The following is a 19937-nucleotide window of genomic DNA, read 5'->3' on the forward strand; positions in this document are numbered from 1 at the left end:
GCGGCGCAGCTATCGACAAGCCTGACCGCCCTTGAGTACAGCTGGCACTTGCTGCGGCGCAGCTGCATAAATGTAGACAAGAAGGGCCAAATTGAACGAGCTCGACCAGCAAACGGATCTCTCTGCTCCCTAACCTTTTAACTTCCTCCGCATTCGTACCAAGCCTTAATCATGGCCCCCGTCCTTCGCGTAGCCGTCACACAGGCCGAGCCCGAGTGGCTTGACTTGGCCGGCACTGTCAAGAAGACGTGCGATCTTATCACCGAAGCTGCAGGCAATGGCGCCAGATTGATTGCTTTCCCCGAATGCTGGATCACCGGCTACCCGGGCTGGATCTGGTGTGTATACCCATCGCCCCCAAAAAAAGCAACCCCCACGCTCTGACCACCCAATTCCACGCAGGGCCCGCCCCGTCGACTTCGAGCTGACGACCAAATACATCTACAACTCGCTTGCGCTCGACTCGCCCGAGATGGAGCAGATCAAGGCGGTGGCCAAGCGTCACTCGATCGCGGTGGTGCTCGGCTTCTCTGAGCGGGCGTCGACGCACAGCCTGTACATCTCGCAGGCCATCATCTCGCCGGCGGGCGAGGTGGTCATGACGCGGCGCAAGATCAAGCCGACGCACGTCGAGCGCGCGACCTTCGGCGACGGCTCCGGCGCCGACCTGGAGAACGTCGTCGAGCTCGACTTTGGCGGCGACGTCGGCCGCGTCAAGGTCGGCGCCCTCGCGTGCTGGGAGCACACGCAGCCGCTGCTCAAGTACCACTCGTACGCCCACGGCGAGGTCATCCACATCGCCGCCTGGCCCCCGATCGACCCCCACCCGGGCGTCGACCACCCGGGCCTGTGGAGCATGAGCGCCGAGGGCTGCCAGAACCTGAGCCAGACGTACGCGGTTGAGGGTGGTGGATACGTGCTGCACTGCACGGGCGTGTGCACGGAGAAGGGGATGAACATTATGGGTACGCAGAAGGGCCTGTTGTTCCACACCCCCGGTGGCGGGCACAGCTGCGTTGTTGGACCGGACGGCAGGAGATTGACGCAGCCTCTTAACGGCGGCGATCCGGCCACTGAGGGAATTGTCTATGCGGACCTGGACTTGACCAAGGTCGTGGCCAACAGGTCCTTCCTGGACAACATCGGCCACTACAGCAGGCCGGATCTCCTGTGGCTGGGCGTCGACAGGAAGCAGAAGTGCCATGTCATCCCGAGACACGAGGAGGAGCCGTCGAAGAAGACTCTGGTCACCAGCACCAAGCCGGAGTAGAAGTGATGGACGATGTATATGGATGAAAAGACATAGATGTGCTCAAGTCTGCTGATTATAGTAGATCTTAAAAATATCAAATTTCGCTTTGCTTTCGTTTTTACTTGGAAGTGATTGGCTGTCGCTCAAGCAGATCGTACCCGGTGAGACCACCCTCTTCTCTCCAGGTGCGCAACACGTCCAGGTATCTGGTCACCCCTTCTCCCCAGGGCGCCGCTCGGGCTGCTTTCATCTGCTCCGCCAAGTCCTTGGCCTTGTCGCTCTCGCCCTCGGCGTTGATGTAGCTCGGCGTACATCCTCGCACAGCGGCGAACCACCCTGCTCTAATCATGACCTCCTTTGACCACGCCTCCTCGGCCTCCTCGGTCACTTCGACGACGAGCTCGTCCGGCCTCTCCGCACGCCTCTCGGCCTCGGCCAAGATGAAGGCAACATGCGCCCCGATCCTGTCCAAGGCGAACGTAAAGTTCGAAGTGACGCCGGCCTGCGAAGGGCCGGGGAAGAAGAAGTTGGGGAACCCGTTCGAAGCCACGCCATGCAGCGTCGCGGCCCCCTGCCGGCCCCACTTGGCATCCATGTCGAGTCCCTCCCTCCCATACACCTTGACGCCCGCTCTGGAAGCGGGACTCCCTGTGCCCGCGGCCGGTGAGACGAACCCCGTGCTGAGCACGAGCACGTCGACGGGATACTCGATGGCGTTAGCGACGACGCCGGCCCTGCTCAAGCCGTCGATACCCTTCCCGTCCGTGTCGACTAACGTAACGTTCGCCCGGTTGAAGGCCGGCAGGTACTCGTCGTGGAAGACGGGCCGCTTGCACCACACGGGATACCACGCCTTGAGCTTCTCCGCCGTTGCCGCGTCCGCGACGATCGAATCCACCCTGGCCCGCACCCTCTCCGCCCGGCTGAGGTCCCACTCGTGCATTTGGGCGACGTGCCCTGGGACCTTCTCCGGCGTCACGATCCCGGCGTTACCCGGTGCCCCCAGGATGGCCGCGTACGAAGGCATGCGGCTCCACGCATCCGCCACCAGATCTTCCTCGCCCTCTTCTGGAGTACTGGTCAGATACGCGTTGAAGTTCTCCGCCCGCGCCCGCTGCCACCCCTCGCCCTTCGCCACCTTGGCGTTCCACTCCTCCGGGTCCGTGGCGCGCTGCCCGCGCTCGTCGACGCTCGATGGCGTGCGCTGGAAGACGTATAGACGCTCCGCCCAGCGCGCCAGCTCGGGCACGACCTGCGCCGCCGTCGCGCCCGTCCCCACGATGCCGACCGTCTTGCCACGCAACTTCTCCAGACGCCAGTCAGAGGGGCTGCCGCCCGTGACGCCGTAGTCCCACCGCGAGGTGTGGAAGCAGGGGCCAGCGAAGGTGTCGAGGCCAGGGACTCTTGGCACATGCGGCGTAGAGAGCGTGCCGGTGGCGACGAAGACGTATTGTGCGTCTATCACCACCTCCTCCTGCTGCTCCCCGTCCCTCCTCTCCTCTCCGTCCATCCTGTCCTCTCCGTTCCTCCTCTCCTCCCCGTCCCTCCTCTCTTCTCCGTCCCCCTCCCCACCCCCTCGTCGCCGTCCTCCACCCCCCTCCCTCACCATCCCAACCCTCCACCTGCCCCTCTCCTCCACCCACCTCACCTCCCTCGCCCTCACCCCCCACACGCCCCTGTCCTGCACCCCCCACCTCTCCGCTATCCTCACCGCATGCTCCCTCAACTCGTCTCCGTACGCGTACTTGTGCCGCGGCACGTAGCCCGTTTCCTCGAGCAGCGGCATGTAGATGTAGGACTCTGTGTCGCACATCAGGCCCGGGTACCGGTTCCAGTACCACGTCCCGCCGAAACCCCCCGCCGCGTCGGCGAAGAGGATGGATGAGGGGGGGAACTGGTTGGTGGAGATGAGGTGTGCGGCGAAGAGGAGGCCGCTGTAGCCGGCGCCGAGGATGAGGAGTTTGGTTTGGATGGGGGAGGTGGAGGGGGGAGTGCCATTTGTCGAGGTGCCGATAGTGCCATTGTTGGTGGTACCGTTGGTGCCGTTGGACGTAGTGGAAGTACCGTTGGAGGTAACGTTGGCGCCATTGGTGGAAGTGCCGTTGACAGAGGTGCCATTGGTGGAGGCGCCGTTGCCGGTGGGTTTGTCGTCGCTGACCCAGGGATCGCGCGCAAGATGCGAGAGGTGTGGAGCCTGCGCGAGCGGGACGAACTGCGCGACGCCGTCGGCGCGGAGCCGTTTGTTGCGCTCGGCCGTATACTTGGCGCGGAGGGAGGGGTCGGAGGTGGCGACGCCCGGCTCGATTGTGGCCATGGTGGGTGGTACAGGGCTGAAGGCTGACGTTGCAAGGCTGGTGGTTTGTTTTCCTGTTTAGTCTCGTTTCTGCTGCTCGAATTTGGCCGGTGCGAGGTGGGAAGGACGGAAGATGGCTGGCTTCAGGTCGGGCGGCGGGGAGAGACAGAGACCTGGGAATTTAACCACCGCCATGCCAAAAATATCGGAAAGGCTTTGCGACCGTTGCAAGGTCTGGCTGGTAGCAAGCGGGGATGGGTGCTACACGATGCAGTAGTCTGACCACTTTTGTGGTCGACAGTTATTGTACACTCTCCAATCATGTTGCTTGAAAAAGCCCCTTGTTTACGATAGGGTAACACAGAGTCTACGGTCAACACTTGAACCGAAAATGACGGATAGCTCTGCTATGAGCCGGAACAAACGCTGCAACCATTTTCAGGACGAAGTGTCCGTGTTATCAGATGAAGAAAACAGTCCCGTGCCGCCTAATTTTTTTGCTGGAAAACTGAGCCATCTAATCGCAGATATCTCGCTACGGACGGTCCACTTTTGCGCCCACCCTTTATGCGAGTAATCACACCCGAGCTCCTCGCAGAGATCTGAAACTCTATACTTCTTTCGGTATAACTCCCTGTGCGCCCGATCTCCGCTGCGCCGCCTTGTGACTGCCTTTGCTTTTTCCTGTGAATTCTTATTAGGCGAAGGTGTGCCGTTGGTCATTTGCTCAGCGTGTCGCACCAAAATAGAACGGTGAGGGTGCAGACGATTTCAGTCTAAGACCGATAAAGGACCTTATATTCTTCGCACGTGAGTAGCTGAAACAGTCACCTAGGCATGACTGAACCTTCTAAACTTTTTCGATGCATCTAAAAATTAGGTTTATTTATCCGTATTCACTATGCAGCGTCCAGTAGGAAACGCTTAGGAAAGTCAATACTTCGTGATCCGTAGTCGCCTCCGATTGGCCGACTAGTTCTGCAGCCTTCGCCCAACATGGACATATGGGCTTCAGTCAGCAGTCTGCACTGCAGCTTGGAGTTCAACATGGATGTTGCTTACGGCGAGGCTGGGCAGGTTTCGCTAATATCTATGACTGGGCCCCAGAGACTCGTCGCATTGTTCCACCACATTTCTTCTCCTTTATTTTGTTTTAGTCCTTTTCCTCGCCTCCTGGAACATATTGACACCAGTCGGGCTTCTGTAGCACAAAGGAGCCTCACAAACCTCCAACCAGCGTCCGATCGACAAAAGCAAAATGGGAGATCCCTTGTCTGTCGCGAGTGGCGTTGCTGGCCTACTCGGTCTCGCCGATATCGTCTTCAGCCGGGTGTACAAATACGCCAAAGCCGTCAAAGGAGCCGAATCCAGTGCCCAGACTCTTGCCAACGAAATTCGAACACTTGCTGGCCTGTTGCACAGCCTCTCCATGGTAGCGACCGAACTCGAGGTTGGCCCAACTGTCTGGACGTTTCGACTACAGCACGTCATCACATGCCAGCAAGTTCTGCTGAAGATTGACCGGAAAACTCGGGAAGCTGATCCATCAAACCCTGACGGCGGAAAAGTCCGTTCGGTCTTGAAGAAGCTGAAATGGCCCTTTTCATCCACGGAGACCAAGGAACTCATTGAAGAGATCAACCGCCACCAGAGAGTGATCACTGTCGCGCTTTCGGCTGACAGTATCACGCACCTCCAACAGCTTCTTTCCGGTCAAGATGAACTTCGTTCCGGCCAGGACGACCTTCGTGCCGGTATCAGGGCTCTCCGAGAAGATTTCAATGAGCAACGAGAGATCGAGACACGTATTGCACTAGACGCAAAACGCAAGGAAGTCTTGCAGTTTTTTGGTAGTGTGGATCCAACAGAAAAGCACGAAACGAGTAAGGGTCTTCGTCATCGTGAGACCGGCTCCTGGTTGCTTTCAAATACGGCCTTTATTGCTTGGGCGAACCACATTGGGTCAAGGCTTTGGCTTTCTGGAATCCCCGGTGCTGGAAAGACTATTCTTGCGTCCGTCGTCATTGAGGAGATGCTAAGGCAGGCTTCTGGCTCATCGGAGAAGGCAGTTGCTTACTTTTACTGCGACTATAACAAACCGGAGCACCAAAAGTCCTCCAACATTCTGGGTGCAATTGCTTGCCAGCTCGCACGACAAGACAAATCCGAGCGCAGCTTCGAGCTTTTGCAGGATTACTACCGTTCTTGTTCTCCTTCTACACCCAAGGCTTCCAGATTGTTGACTTTAGTACAAGAGATGAGTATGTCTTTCGATGCAGTTTCGATCGTCGTAGATGCCTTGGACGAATGTGGCAGCGATCGGACAGTGACCGCGGAGGATCTGGCCAGTTTGAACAAGGGCATAGGCAGCAACATTCGGACCGCTTTTCTCAGCCGAGCTGAGCTCGACATCAATAACATATTGGACAACTTCATGCACATTCCTATTGCAGCACATAACGATGATGTTAAGATCTTTGTTGCTGAAGAGATAGAGTCGAGGGCTCGCAAGGGAAATCTGCGTATAAAGACCCCTGGCTTGAAGAATGAAATCATCGAGGCACTCATCAACGGTGCAGATGGAATGTAAGTCCAACATAATCGGAAGCGGAGATTTCAGCTAATTGTCTAATATATAGGTTTCGCTGGGTTGCCTGCCAGATTGACTATCTCTGCGAGTTGCCGCACGATCGAGCTCTCCGTGAGGCATTGACACGTCTGCCACCAGATTTGAATGCTACATACGAACGGATCTTGCGTGAAGTGGCTAGCAAACCCCCAATCACCAAAAGAATCGTGCGAGATGCTCTTTTTTGGACCATTGGAGCGGCAAACCCGCTCGAAATTGAGGAGCTTTGTGAGGCCTTGTCTGTGGATGACTCCACAACTGCTCTGGACTCATCATCGCAGCCCGATGAAAACGGCATTCTGAGGTACTGCAGCAGCCTCATGCGGAAGTCTATAAGCGGCAAACAACTGGAGTTGGCCCACTTCACTGTCAAGGAGTACTTGTGCTCAGCTGCTTTGAAGAATCACAAAGATCTTGCATTCTTCTATGCAGACCCAAGAAAGATTTCTGAATATTTGGCTGAAATATGCTTGAGGTACCTGAACTGCAAGGATTTTGATCAGGCACCAGCTCAAAGCTATGATGAGTGGCTGGCACTCTGCCGTGCTTATCCATTTCACAAAGTTGCAGCCGTTGACTGGAGGATTTACGCGTCTGGTCACTGGGACGATCCAACTATACGAGAACAGGCCAAAGTGTTGTTCCACCCACAAAAGTCTTTCCAGTTAATCAACTACGCTCAGGATATTTCACTAGGCAGTTGCAACGCCATCGATGATGATGACATTTTCGCTATAATCACATCGACAGTGGCAAGTAACAATGTCAGTCCACTCCATTTTGGCGCGATGTGGCAGCTTGAGTGGGTGGTGAACTGGCTTTTGAACGAAGGATCCAATGCCAATCAGTTAAGCAAGATCGGAACACCACTTCATTGCGCAATACTGAGAGAATTTGCCCTTTTTGGACAATTCGACAATTTGAAGTATTTGCGGGATGGCCTGTCGGTCTTACACACGAACGGGAAAAATAAGGCTTCAAACACGATCTTGGAGTCCTTGTTCTTATCTGGCGCAGATCCGAAGTTGTCATATAGGGACTGCTTTCACCACGACTACAACTTTCTGCAGATCAATTTGATGTGTGCCATCCCATTTTGCACATCATTTGTGCACTCCCCACGTTTTACAGGGTGCTTCGATACGCACTGTCTCCGCATCTTGGAAGACTACATTGCAGCCCAGCAATACAACATGGTCAGAAATGTCGTCAACTCTCTTAGCAGACAACAACTCGACCCATATCTAAGATCCGAAGTTGACAAATTGATCAAAGCTATAGATCTTCACACGAAAGATCTGGACTCAAGTGAGAGACCGCATTCAACCCCAGATATCTGGCCAACACGGTCACTTCCTCTAGCGGTAGAGCTTGATGCAGTGGAATCTTTGGAAGGTCTACTCAAAGCCTATCCTGAACGCGTGCATGACGTTATTGCACACAAAGGAATGACTGCGCTCCATTTGGCTGCTTGCAACGGCTCTATTCGCGCAACAAACTTACTCATATCGCTCGGAGCCAATATCGAATCACGAGACCATAAAGGGCAGACACCACTGCACAAATGCGCGTATAGCCACCACCTTGATATTCTCAGAGTGCTACTTAGTAAAGGAGCTATTCTCGATGCATCGGATAATGCCGGAAGAACGGTATGGCATTTGGCTACAGATAGGAACAACGTTCTTGTACTACAAGAGCTACTTCAGCAAGGCTTAGCGACTACTACCAGCTTTTCCCGAGTCGATCACAATGGATTTTCACCACTCTTTTCTGCGGCCCAAGCTGCGTCCGATGACGCATTCCTTCTCCTGTTTCCTCACGCGACATCACTCGAAGTAAAGAGTAAAACATGTCTCACTATAGCACATGTTGGAATTCATCTTCGCCTTTCCACCCTCCAATTTCTGGTTGAAAAGGGACTGGATTTCCACTGCAAAGGCCCTGATGGATCTTCTGTGCTGCATTACCTTGTCGATATGCCCGTTTCGAAATGCTCCCTCCCTGCTTCCTTGAAAGAATTACGAGAAAAGGTCTCTTTTCTCCTTGATATGGGGCTAAACGCACAGTCAGTAAATGAAACAGGACAAACAGCTCTACACGTACTTTTTTCTTCAAAAAGCATCTGGAAACGATCTGAGCTTGGAGAGTATGAAGAAACCAGGGCCTTAATTGAAATGTTGGCGACGAGGGAAGTGGTTAATCTGAAAGATTACAACGGCATAACAGCTCTGGAGTCTTTCTGTTCCGGTCCATACCTGGTGCATAAGCCACCACATATCCTGGAAATACTGGTCGCGCTGGGGGCCGACATTTCAGCGTCATGCTCTTCTGGACGGACGCCTCTTCAGGTGATTTTCGAAACACACATGGCCCACAGTCAATTCAAACACAGGCCTGACTGCTACACCGCGATGCCTAAAAGCTGCGAATTGAAACATTTTGTTGGTCTGCTTCGTTTTCTAATAGAGCATTCCAAAACCCCCGATGAGCTCTCAAAAACATCTCTTGGACCGAACATTTTGTATTGGGCTGTCGAGAGGGGTATTCAAGACCTGAGTATGATATTACTTGAAAAAGGAGTTGATCCCACCTGGCGTACCTCAGAGCATGGCTGGAACTCAGCACTTGACTGCGCGTGCCGAGTCAGAACTCCGAAGGGCTTCCTCCGAGCACTTCTTGAGAGATGCGATTTGGAAGCTCGTAACAGACCCCATCCACGAACCGGCGAAAACCTTCTCCACGTGCTATGCACTGTTGGGTTCAAGGATCAAAACTTAGGGCTTATAGACGTCCTACTCGAGATGGGCCTCAACATCGAACACAGAGAGAAGCAATACAACGCCACTCCACTGCTTCATTCGATCAGCAGCTCAAGCAGTGACAGAGCAGATTTTGTGCGGTCTTTCATCCAAGCTGGAGCAGACATCTCTGCCAAGGATATCAACGGCGCATCTGCGGTTCACCTTGCGGCTTGGGCAGGGTCTCCAGCAGCGTTGCAAGTCATTGATGAGACTCAGGGCCTCGAAAGATCGTCTCTGGGCATCACTGATTGGAGTTTTCAGAACAAGAAAAAGGGTTGGCACGTTGTTAAGGGATGTACAGTTTGGCATTTAGCGGCCGACCCTGCAAGCAAAGCAGCTGGTGCCTTACGATATCTTTTCGATCACAACCTGTTTCCTGACGTGGACAACCGTGCAGGTAGTGGGGAGACTGCATTGCATATTGCTGCGTACTGCGGTACTCTGGATGCTCTTGAGTACCTCCTTTCGAAAGGTGCAGATCCACGGTCCTCGAATGATGATGGAACAACAGCTTTGCATTTCGCAGCACATTCAGGACAGCTTGATATCATCGACGCGCTGATTTCTGCAGGCGCAGATCTGGATGCAACCACTTCTGCAGGGATGCTGCCACTTCATCACGCTTCGAGATATGGAGAAAGCATAACGGTGAAAGCGCTTCTTGACCTTGGATCATCATATGCTCCTGACAAAGATAATATCACGCCATGGATGTACGCCATTATGGAATTGCGCGAAAGCACTACCCAACTCCTCGAGAAGTATGAGATGCATAGTAGAGGTTAGTCATAAAGTACGGAAAGATTACCTCATTTAGAGCTAACTGGTATAAAGAAGGCCACATGTCAATCAAACAAGATCTGGCAAACAAAATGCGGATCGGAATCGAGCATGGGAGCTTGAAACTCTGTTTCCGGCTTATTGAGCAAGACATTAGACCAGAGTCCATACACGCCAACTGCAAAGACTGTACCCCAGTCTGTCTTGCATACGCGCAGAACGACAGAGCACTAGTAGAGCTTTTCGTTGAACGGGGCTTTCCGGTGACTGGAAGGCTGTGCGAGGATTGGCCCGAACGCGCCTTTCCCCTTATGTTTGCTGCTTTCATCGACCGCGATGAGATGATGCTGGAAATTGGGCTCAACCTGTCGCACCTATACTTCTTCCACCGGTACAATTTGGTGTTCGCCGCGGTCTACTTCAACGGACGCTTCCTGCGCAAATTTCTTCGCCACATTAAAAAGCACAGCATCACACCACGGTCCTTGCATACCTCAAAGACTACTTTAGGTAATCACTTCTCGGCTTCCGATGTGATAAACTCTCGATTACCAGCCGCACGCTTGAACTGGCTGCAAGGCGAGGATTTTCATGCTGTCACAGGAATGGCCTATAGCGCGGCAGAGGGCTTTACAGCCTTACATTTAGCTGCCGTAAAAAATGACTTGGAGTCAATCGAGTTGTTACTAGAGTATGGTGCGGCTGTGAACATCCGCAGCAGAGCGTACAGAACACCGCTTCACTACGCAGCCGAACAGGCTTCACCAAGCTGCGTTTGGGAACTCATTCGGTGGGGTGCGGAGGTTGACGCTGCAGATTCGGAATTTGCTACAGCAGCAATGCTGTCTGCTCATAAATGCTCTCTCAGAAACCTCCATCTACTACATGCGTGCGGGGCAAATTTCCTGCTGCGAGACGCCTATGGGAGGGACGTCTTGAACTACGCTTGCACATCATCGGTCGAGGTCCTTACCGCCGTTCTCTCCAAAGGATATCGCCCAACTCTGGATTGTTCAGGTCTGTCGCCGCTGGGACTTGCTCTCGCAAACAAGTGGCCCGGCGTTGCATCATTGGCACTAAACTCGGTTCTGGCCTTTGACCACACACACGACCTTTCTCGGATAGACCTGAGCATGATGATCAGAGAAAACCCCGCTTCATTGCTACGAAAACTCATGAGACGATCGCCGCCCTGTTCATTTCCGTTTCCGACACACGAGCAAGCGAGACGTTCACGATCTGTCAGCGTTCTCCATAGCGCTGTAGCTGCCGGCCAATTGGAGATACTAGAGACTTTACTACATTACGGTGCTGACATAGAGTACCATGATGAAAATGAAGGCACACCGCTAATTGCTGCTTGCGCAACCGCTCGCTTCTCTTGTGTGAAGATGCTTGTTCGTCGAGGCTCCAGAATATCCTATGACAAGAACGGAGAGATCTGGAGCGCGGTTCGGGCAGCTTCTCCATTCCCCAAGATTGTTGCCTGGCTTCTTTGTGGCCGTTTCACAAGCCAACGAGCTCTTCGCGACATTGCGGACTTGGACACAAGAGGCAGGGACTTTGAATTGTGGTCTGGTATTGAAGAAATGGCTGTCCCTCTCTCAGGCGAGCTTGGGCGTCTCGAAGAGGAGTCACTACTGGAACAGTGTATTAGAATGAGTCGTTTTCGAAGGGATCTTCTGGGAACCGTTTGGGAGAGGATATACTGAATCATTTTGAGTTTTCTACTTGTCAGTATTGTGTGCATCGTATAGAGTCATTCTGCCATGGAGTTGGATATTACCGGAAGTGTATGGATTTTGTCCATGTTGGCAGCTGGAGAAATCCCTGAAAATCCTTATGTACTGGATATTTTCACTTTTCTTCTTTCCTGATTTCAAGCAATAGCTCCTGGCCGATACAATATCCAAGTACGCCCCAAACACAGCTGTAAAGCAAAAGCTAACGTACTTTTGACTGAAGTAATTTTGAACCCCGAATGTGCGTACTTCTATCTACCCCATATGTGTATCGCTGCTCATGTTGGATGTTATTGCATAACTGCTTAGACACTCCATGGACACAATATGACTGGCGGCTCTTATTCAGCCTATCTTAGATGAAAGAAAGATGGCTTCCAGCCAACTTTTGACGGTGAATTGGATATTTACGCGAAATTTCGCATTTGTACAACTCATGCTCACACATAAACGGGTCAGCTTAAGCATTACCCCTTGACTAGAAATTCTGCTCTGACACAAACTAATTCATTTATTCTCTCTTTAGTCTCAGCGAAAGGTGTAGCGAATTGCTACCGTCCCATATATCAGTTTCACATTTACATCCAGACGATCGTCCCAACTACCCACAACCTGCCCGATATCTCTCACCCATATAGCCTTCCCCTTGCACCACCCCACCTCATCACCCCCACTCGCAATCCCCCCAATTCCCCCCTTCACACAACAACCTGCCTCGCCCTCACCCCCTCCCTCCTCCCCCTCACCGCCGCCGCTCCTCCCAATGTTCCCGATACTCCCCCACCACCCCCCGCCTTCACCGGCACCTTCGTCATCATCCCCGCACCACCACCAATTCCCCCACCACCTCCCCCACCCCTCCTCATCGCCACCCTCCCTCCCCCCTTAATATACGCCGCAGCAGGAGCAGCCGGTCCTCCCTGCCCCTGCCCCTGCCCTCCACCACCACGCCCTTCCTCCTCCCGCATGCCCAACTCCCCCAAGAGGCGGCGCCGGCGCCGATGATGATCATCCGCAAACACCGACGACACCGACATCGGCGCGAAACCCAGCATGGCGTCGTCGTCGTCATCGTCGCCGATTACGCTATTGCTGGCGGACGGAGGCGGCGGCGGCGGAGGAGGAGGAGGCGGTGACGGTGGTAGAGGCGGCGGCGGCGGCGCGTGTCTGGATGCGCGGAGGCCGGTTGCGCGGATGCTGCTGGTGGTGGGGGCGGGGGTGGCGGCGCGGGGTTGCGCCTTCACTTTCTCTTTTGCCGCTGGCGCTGGGGCGGGGGTGGTGGTAGCGGTGGGGAGCGGGGCGAAGTAGCGCTTCATCTGCGGGAGGGCGGAGGACTTGCGCTTCGTGGCGGTCGTGGTGGTCGTGGTTGTGAAGTTCAGCTTGCTGCTGCTGCTGGTGGTAGTAGCCGGGGGGTCGCTGTGGCGCTTGTTGTGCTTCTCGAGGCCGGGGCTGCTCGCGGTGCGGCTGTGGTGCATGAGGTTGACGATGTCGGCCTGGGCGTCGCTGATGCTGCGGGTGGCGCGGGCGACGGAGGGGGGACGGGGGAGGGGTTTCAGAGCTTGGTGTCTGTTCGACGACGATGGCAGGAACGGCTTCGTTGCGGCCACGGGTGCTGGGGGATGAGGGGCGGACGAGAGGTCGATGAGGGAAATGTCGTCCCGGTCCAGTTCATCCGCCTGGCGCGGCGTCTGTTCCTTCCTCCTCCTGACCTCGAAATCCGGGGCGCGGAACAGCCTCGGGGTGGACGCGATTCGCGTCGCAGTGTTGGCGATGGGATTGCTCGCCATGGTGGCACTGTTGGGGCTGGTATTGGACGACGGCGGCGTGAGCACCTCCTCTCCCACTTCTCCTTCTTCCTCCCCATCACTGCTCCCACTATCGCTCACAGCATCCTGGCCCTGCGCATTCTTCCTCACTACATCCTTCAACCACCGCGGGGTCTCTCCCACACCCTTTCCAGCACCATCAACGGCACCGGAATCCATCTCCTTCCGCCTCTGGATTGCAGTCTTGACCTGGTACCAATGCGGAACGCTGCTGATGCCAATCTTCTCGCGCAGCGTCTTCAGGTCCGGCATCTCGTGCTTGAACAGGCAGCCCTGCTGGGTGAAGTCGCACTCGCCCGTGCGGATCCAGTAGGTGCAGTATTCCTTCTTCGAGTGGTCGGGCTCGCGGCCTGACGGGGGAAGGGGTCTGGTGATGGTGGTCGAGACCGGGCTCGATGAGGTTAAGGCTTTCTGGTAAAGGGAAAGTGGTATTAGCTAATGCGCACGATGGAGGAGGAGGTTTCAGGCACAAGCGGAGACTGAGGCATTAGAAATCTTCAGTAATGCGTGCTCCGGTAGTTAAATTCACTATCCGGACGTATTCGTAGAGTTTTTAAACCCCACATCTACCCCCGGACATGTGCTTGAACTACCCATTAAAAAAAGCAGGATTGAATATTCTGGTCCCAACTGTGCAAAGGGACTCTGTCAGGGATGGTTCTTACCAGAGTTTTGGCATCGCTGTGGGGTCTGCCGTGTGCATCATCCGCGGAAGTCTCCCTTGGCAGCGTGGTCGAGCCGAGAATCAACGGCCGCAGCCCGGTCTGCGAGCACGTCCGGTGCTGCAACGGGTAGCGGCGCGTCCACTTGCTATCCAGTGGCCAGTCGGCTTCGGGTGTGACCTGCTGCTGCTGCTGCTGCTTCTGCTGCTGCAATAACCCGTCAGTATTCCGATCCATTTCGTCAAGGGGGAAAACAGCCTTTCCCAACCCCGCCCCGCGATAACTTCAACACTTACAGCAAGACTGTACGTCTGGCCACTGAACGCGAGCTTCCCGAGAAACTTCATTCCCTGCGCATCGTCCATGTTCAGACATCGCGGCGCTTCTTCAAGGTCGATGTCCGGCGGCAGTTCGTCGACGGGGATGACGGGGACATAGGCACCGTTGTCGCGTTGGATGAACCAGTACGGGCGCAGGTACGCTTTGTACGTCGGTGGAGAGCCCGGCGGGGTGAGGGCGGCGGCGCCGGTGTTGCGGAGCATTTTTGTTCTCGTCGTTTGCTACTGCAAGGCTGGAGTAGGTACGGAGTAGTTCGAGAAAGTAAAATGAATGCCGTAGCTTGTTGGGAGGGATGGTGGGAGCTTGGAGGAAGAAATACTACTGTTTATATCATAGAGTTTGCGGCGCGGGATGCTTATTCTGCGGAAGAAAGGGTGAAATCAATGATGACGGGATGGAAAGCGGGGAGCAAACGTCTTAAACGAACTTCCTGCAGGCTGCCACTGCGAGAAGCCGCTGTACGGCGACAAAGGGACATGCGCGATATCGCGAGACTTAGACATCGAAGGTTTGTGCCGCTGTTTGATACAAAGTAGTCCACGGCTGCTGTGGATCATTTGTCGTCCTAAGTAAGAATTTCCGTTGCGCTTTTTGTTTGAAGCTTGTAGGAGTACGCAGCTCGGGGAGGGGCGCTGGTCACGAGCGATTAGTTGTCTGAGACACAAATAGCATGCCGAGCCTGTTGTACAACAACCGAACTCAGCACCGGATCATCGGACTTTTGAACCTCATTCAGTAGGGATCTTGTCCGGAGCGGAGATAACAGTTTGATGCCAAGAGCTGAAGAAAACTGTATGTGCGATTAGCTTTCTTGTTCCCTGGCACGTGTCCCCCCGGAAATCAAGCTCGCGGTTGCTTTGTCAAGTTTGAATTTCCTGGAATTATGTTCGACAAAGCCAAAGTTTAAGAGTGTGTGTGGTGAAGTCTGGTCCCATCGGAGACACTCTCCCGCATCCGAATGATCTCCATGTCTTGCGAAGTGTTTCAGAAGAAGTAAGTTTTCCTCTATCTGATTCACCACAGAAATTGCACCCAGCTCCTGTAGGAATCTGAAGCGTACATCTGAATGTTGGTGTGAGTCTTTGGAATGTGCAATGGCACCCAGATACTCACTTCAACTACTAATTCAGGGCGCTTAGTATCCCTCGCAGATACAGGAGGACAACCCCTCCTGCAACTTACCGTAGGGTGAGCATAAGAACAATGAGGATGTTTCAAGCCACGAGCATGCCGGTACCCTGATTTAGCAAAGCCCATCTCGTCTTGGATCCAGCAAGCCGGAATGTCGTCATCCGGCCCGGGGTCCGGAGTGAAGCTTTCCAAAGCGGCAGCCCAAGGGGTCCACGATCACCACCCCGGCCCAGAAACATCCAGGACCTGAAATCCCGCCGCACTTGCCGATGCAGTCCCACCACCACCACCACCCCTCAACCTCGACCTCGCCCTTCTCCTCCTCCTCCTCGCCGCCCTACTCTCCCTCCAATCCATCAACGCCTCCACCAAATCGCCCCCATAAAACGCCAGAAAACTCGCCAACCCGACAACCCCCACCGTCACCGACGCCGCGACGATCCAAAACAAGCGCTGCGTTTGGTCCATGTCGCGAATGTCGGAAAAATTCATGCCGAAGAAGCTCGTCACGAACGACAGCGGCAGGAAGACGACGGTGACGATGGTGAAGACGAGGATGGCCTTGCCGTGGTCCTCGAGCCGGATGTTGACGAGCTGGATCGTGCGGTTGAGCAGCGCGTTGCTGTTGTCGCGCAGGTCGCGCAGGTCCGCCGCCTCGCGCTGCAGGTTTTCGAGGAGTTGCGAGGCCGGGTCTTCAAGCGCGGAGGTGGATAGTTGCCGGTATGTGGCGCGGAAGAAGGGCGGGAGCGTGGCGCGGCCGTCGTTGGTGTCGGTCTCGTCGGCTGCTATGCTGATGCGGTGGTGTTGGTGGTGGTGGCGATCGGAGATGCCGCGCGAGCGGGGGCGGCTTTTAATGGACATGCGTTCGGAGGGGAGGGGCTCGTGGCTTTCGAGGATGTCTTGGAGTTGTGCAATAATGTCGAGCTGTTGCTCGGTGATCTGGATGATTATGTTGAGTTCTTCCTGTACTTGTAGGAGGTCCATGACAAGTCTTGTGCTTGGTGAGCGGTGTAGGCGATATTGCTGTGACATTCCATTGCTGGTCAGAGGTGTTTCATACTCAGATACACCGGAATGTACGTACCAGATGACCCAGATAGCCTGCGTAGCGGTCGACTAAGCATAGCTTTAGATCAGACCAGAAGCTCCTATGAAGCATTCCAACAGCTCCGCTTAAACAAGCTATAGTATGTGTCATTGCAGTATAATCCGGGATCTGCTCCGAGCGAAAGAAGCTGTTACGGATACCCCGAAATGAAACCTCGGCAATTCTGGAAGCCATCTGGAGAGGCGGCCAGCGGGACTTCCAGCTCTGATTACTTGAGAAAGTGACAATGTGTCTTGAGTCAATGACGAGAATCCAGAGTTCGTCCACATTGAGCCCGCAGGGATAGTGGCCGTACAGACTGCGGACTTTCAAGTCGAGATCGCGGTCGTTTATCCAGGGCTTGTGTTTTGAAAAGACCTGATTGTGTTCACGATCGCTCGTATCCTCAAGGCGGTAAAAGTACTGTAGGATCGACCTCAGCAAATGCGAAGATCCCCTGCTCGACGTGTACCCTTCCCTCGGATCGACCTGAAATCGAAGCGCGGGCGGCTCTCCCTGGACCGTCCAATCCAAGAACGGCACGCTGATCAGCATCGGACAGCTCCGGTCCTCGTCGTCATCATCGGGATCCCATTCCGGCACAAGGCGCTGCACAAACGGTGAGAAGTACCGCCCGTGCTTCGAAAACCGCTCGTTCTGGTAAATGCAGAGCTCCATCTTGCGGAATGCGGCGATGACGCGCGCGGGGTTCACGCTCCAGTTTGATAATGCAAGAAGGCACTAAACGAATCTTGTCAGCATCGACATCTAAATAGCCAGGTAGGCAAGTCGCACTCCCTCCAAGTACTCCGAGAACTTGCTAGAGATATGACTGCAGCCTCATCAGCCGACGTCCCTACTAACCATAGACTTGCCACAGCGGACACCAGGAGAAAAAAACAAAACCAAAACCAAAAGGAAACAGGGAATCCTACATCCACCTACACATCCTATCGTCGTCCTCACCACGCAAACCCCTCAACCCCGCCATCCACCCATACTCAGCCACCAAGCTCTTTACCCGATACAGCTCCGTCCGATTGCTCACTCCGGCCTTCGCCAGCAGCCCTTCCGCATCGTCGACAAGCTTCCCCCGCAGGCGGTCCCTTCCGCGCTGGCTCACTTCTGCCGCGAAGGCCGATGTCATCACTTCTTTAATCTCAAGCAGCGGAGCGGCATCGTGGCGCTGCCGATAACCGCCGCCGCTCTGCTCGTCGAGCCGGATGTCGTGCACGAGCAGCTGCGCGGGTGAGATGCGGCGGCCGCGCCAGTACGGGTCGGCGTGCCAGTCGCCGGGCGACGTGGGGGCCGTTTGCTGCTGCACGTCTTTTTCTAGGGGGTCCATTGGTTTCGCGGGAGGGGGGAAAGGAGAAGCGGGGGGAGCATGTTTTGGTGTTGTGGAAAGAGATGGAGAGAGAGAGATAGAGAGGGTGGAGTTATGCTGATGCTGATGGATGATGGATGGATGCGCACTAGCAGGCATTGATTATTAGACGACGCATATGCGGGCATTGCATGCATTGCACCGCCACGGCCCCTCCCCGCGGCGCCCGCGAAAACGCTCGCCTTTTTTCCGTCTCCGTCGTCGATCATTGGCCTAGCGTCGATCATTTTTGGGCATGCAGTGGGACAGATTAGCCGTTCCTGCAGGTCACTCGTCTTCACGCAGGGTCGAAGGTTGTACGCAGAAATCGGCGATTGATTCGTAGTCGGACCGCATATGCAGCCAGGAAAGAAAAGTAAACTATCTGACAGTTCAATTTCGCTCTCATCATCCGTGACTCCCTTTTGTTTTGTGCCTAAAGCAGCCGGAAAAAAAAGAAAAATAAAGTCTTGAGCATTCTGGCATTCACGCGCCGTCCATGATAAAATTCCGTTGTCGATGGTATCCCTCCATGCAAAAGCCATTACGAACCAGATCATCCCAGTAATGCCATGCCATGACTACTCATACAGAACGCCATAAACAACCCGATCTCGCAACTTCTATGACGCCGACGATGCAGCAGCGGCGGCGGCAGCGGCAGCAGCAGCAGCTCCCCCTCTAGCAGCCTTCTTCCGGCCACCCCTACCGCCGCCCTCACCATCTTCCCTCTTTCTCTTACTCGGGCGGCTACTACCGCCCTTTGGCCTGTACGGCTCATCGTCCTTGTTCCTCTTCCCTCTTCCGCTACCTGTTTCCGGCACGAAGCTGTCATCATCATCCGGATCGCCCTTGATTGGCGTTGCAGCGGCAGCAGCAGCAGCGGCGGCCGCCTGCTGACCGCGCTTGCCACCACCACGGCCATTGCCTCCGCCCTTCGTCGGCTTCTCGGCGCCATCGCCTCCACCACCAGCCTTGTCGTTTTCCTTGTCCTGCAGGAAGACCTGGGGCTGGTGCTTGCGCAGCCAATTGTAGACCGAGTCCGGGTTGCGGATCTGCAGCTCCTTCTCGCTGGGGACGTCGCGGGCGGGCAGGCGGATGGGGCGGCCGGACGTGTCTTGGGGGTCGTAGATGGCCGGGTCGGCGAGCGCGGCGTCGAGATCCTTGAGGTATTCTTCCTCGTGGTTCGGGCTGAGGTAGCCAGCCAGGCTGTCGCCCACTAGGTCATCGGGCACGTGCTCCGGCGGGAAGTGCGTGTGCGGCACCTTCAGCAGCTCCGCCAGCGACTTGTTGTCCAGCCCCGAGAAGCGTGCCGTCAGCGCCGCCTCGCGCCGGGCAAAGTCCTCGGGCGATATCAGGCCCGCATGCAGGTCTTCCCGGGCTTCTTGGAGCTTGAGATGGATTGCGTCGGGGTCGGACGGCACGTCGGCTTCGCGGGGGTCTGTGAGGCTGAGGTCGAAGCGGAGGTCTTGGGGGATCTTGGGCGTGTCATTGAGGTCGAGCAAGAGGTCGAGAAGCTGGCTGGGGTCATTGTCAGCCAAAGCCAGCGACGGGCGGGCGAGTGACGTACTCATTTTGCTCCTGCAGGCGGCGGGCCAGGGCAATGGCCTTGTGTTCCTCCCTGAAGAGCGTGTTGCTTTCGCGCATCCGCTCGTCGAAGCGCACGCGCATTTTGCGGTACTTTTTCCTGCTGCAGGTCAGCGACACGGTCGGCGGTGGCAGAATTAGGGGACGGACCTCCACGAGCGGATCGAGGGCTTCGCGGGCGCGTCCATGGCGTCGTGGTGTGCTGGGCGCAGCGGGGCGGGAGCAGCGTGGTCGTCGCGCGAGTGCGCAGCCATATCGTCGTGCGAGGCCATGTGGGGGAACGCAACAGGCTGGCACGGAGACGGGGCGCGATAGGACGATGGCGTGGTGGGCTCGGGTGTTGTTGGGTGAGGTTGAGGATCGCAGCTGGGGCTAGGCGGCGCGCTGCAGCTGCGCTCTGGCGTCCGGGGCTGGTGATCCCTGCAGGCTCGGCGTGGAAGCT

The 19937-nt window shown here is 55.5% G+C and overlaps 6 protein-coding genes across 6 annotated transcripts; 2 read left to right on the forward strand and 4 right to left on the reverse strand.

Moving 5' to 3' along the window:
- Positions 1-171: 171 nt before the first annotated feature.
- Positions 172-1270, forward strand: LTHEOB_10058 (Aminoacyl-tRNA synthetase class Ib; the record flags this gene model as incomplete). Its single annotated transcript, XM_035506661.1, has 2 exons — positions 172-338; positions 403-1270. 2 exons carry the CDS (start codon positions 172-174, stop codon positions 1268-1270), a joined length of 1035 nt encoding a protein of 344 aa, XP_035368370.1.
- A 100-nt stretch (positions 1271-1370) lies between these two features.
- On the reverse strand, positions 1371-3566 carry LTHEOB_10059 (uncharacterized protein; the record flags this gene model as incomplete). The annotated part of the gene is made up of 1 exon (XM_035506662.1): positions 1371-3566. One exon carries the CDS (start codon positions 3564-3566, stop codon positions 1371-1373), a length of 2196 nt encoding a protein of 731 aa, XP_035368371.1.
- Positions 3567-4803: 1237 nt separating this feature from the next.
- LTHEOB_10060 (uncharacterized protein) lies at positions 4804-6135 on the forward strand (the record flags this gene model as incomplete). The annotated part of the gene is made up of 1 exon (XM_035506664.1): positions 4804-6135. The coding sequence occupies one exon, from the start codon at positions 4804-4806 to the stop codon at positions 6133-6135; it is 1332 nt and encodes a 443-aa protein (XP_035368372.1).
- A 6063-nt stretch (positions 6136-12198) lies between these two features.
- On the reverse strand, positions 12199-14530 carry LTHEOB_10061 (Zinc finger CCCH-type protein; the record flags this gene model as incomplete). The annotated part of the gene is made up of 3 exons (XM_035506665.1): positions 12199-13737; positions 13992-14195; positions 14285-14530. The coding sequence occupies 3 exons, from the start codon at positions 14528-14530 to the stop codon at positions 12199-12201; spliced, it is 1989 nt and encodes a 662-aa protein (XP_035368373.1).
- A 1144-nt stretch (positions 14531-15674) lies between these two features.
- Positions 15675-17890, reverse strand: LTHEOB_10062 (Mg2+ transporter protein CorA-like/Zinc transport protein ZntB; the record flags this gene model as incomplete). The annotated part of the gene is made up of 4 exons (XM_035506666.1): positions 15675-16481; positions 16543-16574; positions 16779-17286; positions 17594-17890. The coding sequence occupies 4 exons, from the start codon at positions 17888-17890 to the stop codon at positions 15675-15677; spliced, it is 1644 nt and encodes a 547-aa protein (XP_035368374.1).
- A 641-nt stretch (positions 17891-18531) lies between these two features.
- Positions 18532-19767, reverse strand: LTHEOB_10063 (uncharacterized protein; the record flags this gene model as incomplete). Its single annotated transcript, XM_035506667.1, has 3 exons — positions 18532-19429; positions 19479-19595; positions 19646-19767. The coding sequence occupies 3 exons, from the start codon at positions 19765-19767 to the stop codon at positions 18532-18534; spliced, it is 1137 nt and encodes a 378-aa protein (XP_035368375.1).
- Between the last annotated feature and the right edge of the window lie 170 nt (positions 19768-19937).

Source organism: Lasiodiplodia theobromae (assembly GCF_012971845.1).
Source record: "Lasiodiplodia theobromae strain AM2As chromosome Unknown scaffold_35, whole genome shotgun sequence".
NCBI classification, from domain to species: domain Eukaryota; kingdom Fungi; phylum Ascomycota; class Dothideomycetes; order Botryosphaeriales; family Botryosphaeriaceae; genus Lasiodiplodia; species Lasiodiplodia theobromae.